Source organism: Otolemur garnettii, unplaced genomic scaffold (genome assembly GCF_000181295.1).
Source record: "Otolemur garnettii isolate 467f Iridium unplaced genomic scaffold, OtoGar3 scaffold00144, whole genome shotgun sequence".
NCBI classification, from domain to species: Eukaryota; Metazoa; Chordata; class Mammalia; order Primates; family Galagidae; genus Otolemur; species Otolemur garnettii.
The window spans coordinates 594,687-600,632 of record NW_003852539.1 but is presented as its reverse complement, the minus strand read 5'-3'; the positions used below and the strand labels follow the sequence as shown (position 1 = coordinate 600,632).

At 34.9% G+C, this 5,946-nt stretch overlaps 1 protein-coding gene across 1 annotated transcript in view; it reads left to right on the top strand.

Annotated features, from left to right (window-relative positions):
• Positions 1 to 5,946, top strand: part of CCDC30 (coiled-coil domain containing 30) — a 129,169-nt gene that overhangs the window by 18,952 nt on the left and 104,271 nt on the right. Inside the window, exon 5 of the mRNA XM_023518668.1 lies at positions 3,750 to 3,821. Coding sequence (XP_023374436.1) covers positions 3,750 to 3,821 — 72 coding nt within the window. The remainder of the gene's footprint in view (positions 1 to 3,749; positions 3,822 to 5,946) is intronic.

Below are 5,946 nucleotides of genomic sequence, written 5' to 3'. Positions count from 1 at the left end.
CTCTGTCTCAAAAAAAAAAAAAAAATAGCCAGCACTGTGGCAGGTGCCTGTAGTCCCAGCTACTTGGGAGGCTGAGGCAAGAGGATCACTTAAGCCCAAGGTAGTAATCCAAACAGAATGCTACTGGCATAAAAATAGAGACATAGACTTATGGGTCAGAACCAAGACCTTAGTTATGAAACAATCCTCATATTACCATCTGATCTTTGACAAACAAAAACATACACTGGGGGAATGAATCTCTATTCAATAAATGGGGAAAATTGGGTAGCCATGTTTAAAAAGTTGAAATAGGACCTGCACCTCATACCACTCACAAAAATTAATTCACAATGGATAACAGACTTAAACCTAGGACATGAAACCATAAGAATTCTGGAAGAAGATGTTGGAAATCTCTTATAGATATTGGCCTATATTGTATTCTTCCTTTACAAAGAAGACCCAAAAAACAATCACAGCAACAACAAAAATTAAACAAATGGAACTCAGTCAAACTAAAATGTGTCTGCATTAGCAAGGATACAATCAATATAGCAAATAGGCTCGGCGCCTGTAGCTCAAGTGGCTAAGGCACCAGCCATGTACACCAGAGCTCGTGAGTTTGAATCCAGCCAGGAGCCTGCCAAACAACAATGACAACTGTAACCAAAAAATAGCCGGGCATTGTGGCGGGCACCTGTAGTCCCAGCTACTTGGGAGGCTGAGGCAAAAATCGCTTAAGCCAGTAGTTGGAGGTTGCTGTGAGCTATGATGTCATGGCACACTACCCAGGGCAACAGCTTGTGTCTCGGTCTCAAAAAAAAAAGAAAAATATAGCAAATAGCCTATAGAATGGGAGAAATTATTTGCATGTTATACATCAGATAAAGGACTGATAAACAGAATCTACAAAGAATCAAGCAATCAGTAGGAAAGTATCAAATAACCTCATTAAAAAGTGGACAAAAGACACGAATAGAATCTTTTCAAATGAAAATGGACTAATGGCCAACAAGCACATAAGAAAATGTTCAACATCTCTAATCATCAGGAAAATGTAAATCAAAAGCACATTGAAATATCACCTAACTCCAGTGAGAATGGTGCATATCAAAAAGTCCCAAAGCAACAGATACTGGTGAGCACATGAAGAGAAAGGAACACTCTTTATACTGTTGATGGGACTACAAACTAGTACACCTTCTATGGAAAGGAGGTACGGTGATACCTCAAAGACCTAAAAGTAGACCTACCATTTGATCTAGCAATACCACTGCTAAGGTATTAACCCAAAGGAAAAAAGTCATTTTATCATAAAGTCACTTACACTCAAGTGTTTATAGCAGCACAGTTCATAATCACAAAGATGTGGGAACAATCCAAGTACCCATCAATACATGAATGAATTAATAAAATGTTGTACAAGTATATACACCATGGAATACCATGCAGCCATAAAAAAATGGTGACCTAGTGTCTTTTGTGACAACCTAGATGGACTTGGAGACCCTTCTCCGAAGTGAAGTAGCATAAAATGGAAAAACAAATACCACATATACTCAATACTAAATCAGAACTAGGTGATCAAAACATATTGAAGAAAGACTGAGGGAAATTCAAGTAGGTGGGAGATGGAGGAGGATATGGGTAAATTCACGTCTTTCTAGGTGAAGAGCACACTTATAACTTTGAGTTATAATATACAAAAGCAAACTGTGTAACCAAATGTGTACTCCCATAATATTCTGAAACTTCTTAAATGAGAAAAAAATTCTGTATTGTATGTATATACTTGAAATTTGCTAAGAAAAATAGTTCTTAAGTGTTCTTACTACCAAAAAAAATATGTAAAAGATAACTATGTGAGGGGATATATGTGTTAACTAAACTTATATGGTAATTTTGCAATATATACATATATCAAATAATCACATTGTACACCTTACATATTGTGTATATTATAAATTTTATATTTTTATGTATAATTTTATTAGTCAATTATATCTCAATAAAACTTCAAAAAATAAGAATTGTTAAATTTTCATAATCACATATAATGGCATTGAGTTTATGTTTTAAAAGAATACTTCTTTTTTAGATATATATTGAAATATTTACTCAAGTGTTTATAGCACCTGTAGTCCCAGCTACTTGGGAGGCTGAGGCAAAAATTGCTTACTTGGGATCATTATCTGGGATTTGCTTAGAAATAATACCTACACAAAAAATACCCTCTCTTACACCTACACAAAAAAATCAACTCAAACTGGATCACAGAGTTAACTGTAAGAATTAAAACCACAGAACTCTTAAAAGAAAACATAGGACTAAATTTTCATGATCTTGAGTTAAGCCGTGATAGTTCAATATGATACTAAAAGCAAAAATCTGAGAGAAACTAACACATTGGATTTAATGAAAATTTAAAACTTTTGCACTTCAAAAGATATCATGAGAAAGTGAAAAGACTAGGAGAAAATATTCATAAATTATGTATTTCATATGGCACTTATATCTAGAATATGTTAAATATGTATGTAAATATGTAAGTAAAATTAACTACTACACCTTAATAATAAAAAGATAGCCCAATTGAAAAGTGGGCAAAGGATTGCATACACATTTCTCTGGAGAAATGACCGATAGACACATGAAAAGATACTCCATACCTCCTATCACAAAAATTGATAAGTATGTGAAGTGATGGATATGTTAATTAACTAGATTTAATCCCACAATGTTTGGAATATAGTTTTAGGTGAATCTGATAGGTTATAATGGAATTTACTCTTTAGAACTGAATATCATGGACATAATAATGAAATGTGCACAATTGTGTTGATATACTCATTTTGTGATTGGGAATAATCCCTTATAAAATTCACATTAGCCTGGCTTGGCACCCATAGCACGGTGGTTATGGCACCAGCCACATACACCGAGGCAGGCAGGTTTGAACCTGCCCAGGCCAGCTAAAACAATGACACCTGCAACAAAAAATAGCCAGGTCATGGTGGGTGCCTATAGTCCCAGCTATTTGGGAGGCTGAGGCAAGAGAATTGCTTAAGGCCAAGAGTTTGAGGTTGCTGTGAGCTGTGATGCTTCAGCACTCTACTGTGAGGGCGACATAGTGAGACTCTGTCTCAAAAAAAAAAAAAAATTCATGTTAACCTTTTACTTTTAGGAAGCTCTTCATTCTGACAGTATAGGAGACCCACCAGTAATATCACTGGTGATAATGAAGAGGCCACAGGAAGCAAAGGGATAAAACCTGGATTAGAGAAGTCTGATCCACTAACTCCAAAGCCCCATGTCTTCCTAAATATCATTCTGCCATCCTCATACAATTCTTGTGTAAACCAAAAGCTATTGGCAAAATTCTAAATATTGTTGATTGTAGGAATTATTTTAATTTTTTCTAAGTGTAATTTCTTTTTACTAAACTTGTACCATGGTTAAAAACTTTCAGCCATTTCTACTGTTTGTAATATCCTCAATCTCTTTTTCATGGAACATGATGTGGGAAAGAGTTAGGGAAAGGCAATTATAAGATCAGATAGCCCAAATGAATGTAGAGAGGTAGAGATAAATAGAGGGTGCAGTAGAAACACTAAGAGGGAAGTCTGGAAAAAGTTCTTGGAGGAGCTGATAATGATGCAGAAACTCAAGGGATAGTAAGCCAGATGAAAGGAAGTATTCTAAACAGAGCCATTTAAATTTGATTATTACAGTTGCTTCTTACACAAATATTTCTTTTTCTTTTTTAGATTCTGCACTTAAGGATGCTCAACTAGAAATTGAGAAATTGAAAGAAAGTTTAATAAAGCTTAAAGAAAATGGTAAGTCATTCTATTTAATAATAACACATTAAGATATACAATAATATGTATTAATATATTTCAAATCAAAACAATAAGTAATATGACTGTTATTGCTATTGCTGCTACTATTATTACTACTATTACCATCTATTGCTTCCAAAGTGACAGATATTCTTCCAGATACTTTGCATGTATTATCTCTAATCCTCACAATAATCTATTGCCACACCCTCCTGATCACACCCTCATCTCATCTGATTCTTTCAATAATTCCATGTAGTCAACATTATTAACCCCATTTCATAGATAAGAAAACTGAATTCTGGCAAGACTACATGAGTTATGTAATAGCCATATTAAGTAAAAGAGCTAACATTTGGATCCTTATATGTCTGACTTCAAATCCTGTGATCAAAACAAATAATATGTACTTTACTGAGACCACAAAGGCCAATATGCCTTATAATATATATATATTTTTATATATATATATATATATTTTTTTTTTTTTTTGAGACAGAGTCTCACTATGTTGCCCTCGGTAGAGTGCTGTGGCATCACAGCTCACAGCAACCTCAAACTCTTAGGCTTAAGAGATTCTCTTGCCTCAGCCTCCCAAGTAGCCAGCTATTAGTAGCCAGCTATTTTTTGGTTGTAGTTGTCATTGTTGTTTGGCAGGCCCAGGCTGGATTCAAACCTGCCAGCTCCAGTGTATGTGGCTAGTGCCCCAGCCGCTGAGCTACAGGCGCATAGCCTTTATAATATATTTTTAACAGTACTTCACATGTTTTACTCACTGGGAAGCCAATAGGTGAATTAATTAATCTGACCCTAGCTTGACTATATAAAAATACTATCAATAACATAATGAAATGTGAATGTATTAATCATAACTATAAAAATAATTAAAAATAAATATATCCATTTTAAATACATCTAGAACCAGATATACCCTCCTTTTCAAAAATGTATAAATACAATTAATTGTAAAATGAACTTTCTTTCTTAATAATTGATAGAGCAAGAAAAAATAAAAAATAAGGATACAGAAGGCCTACCACTACCAATCAATGAGACTTAATTGATATTTATAGAAAATTCACCAGAATATGTGTTATGTTCATACTCATAAAACATTTCCCAAGAGAGACCATGCAGGGCCATAAAATAAATCTCTGAGGAATAACTGAAATCTCACAAATTATGTTCTGTGAGCATAATGGAATTAAACTAAAAATCAATAACAGGAGTATATTTGGAAAATCTTCAAATCTTTAGAAATTAAATAAAATGGTGCTAAAAAGCCTGTAACTTCAGAGAAAAATATTATAAGGGATCTTAGAAAATCTTTTTCTTTTTTTTTTGAGACAGAGTCTGTTGCCTTGGTAGAATGCTGTGGTACTGTAGCTCACAGTAACCTCAAACTCTTGGACTCCAAGTGATCCTCTTGCCTCAGTCTCCCAATAGCATGGACTATAGGTGTTTGCCACAAACCTGGTTATTGTTTTTTTTTTTAGAGTCAGGATCTTGCTCTGGCTCCAGCTGGTTTCAAGTAATCCACCCAACTTGGCCTCCCATAGTGCTAGGATTATAGGTGTGAACCTATAAGATTTCCCTGGCTAGAAAATCTTTTGATAAGTCAAAAGCGATGATAGAAAAAAAAAGGGAAGAAAATATTTTTAATTGAAAGAAAAGAAAACACAGTAATATCAATGATTAGGTGATGTAGCTAAAGCAATGCTGAGAGGCAATTTTATAGTACTTAATATTTATATTAGAAAAGAACTCACCATAATCTAAGTTTATATTTTAAAAATCCAGAATAAGGTGAGGTAGAAAGGAGGAGGAAGAGAATGATGGGGGTGGGTGAGAAACTGTCTATAATAAGAATCATAGGAACAGGATAATAAGAGCAAATTAGATCTAAGACAAACAGAGGAAAGGAGATAGACAAATACAAGTAAAAATCACTAAAAATGGCTCGGTGCCTGTGGCTTAAGCGGCTAAGGCGCCAGCCACATACACCTAAGGTGGCGGGTTCGAATCCAGCCCCGGCCTGCCAAACAACAACGGCTGCAACCAAAAAATAGCCAGGCGTTGTGGCGGGTGCCTGTGGTCCCAGCTACTTGGGAGGCTGAGGCAG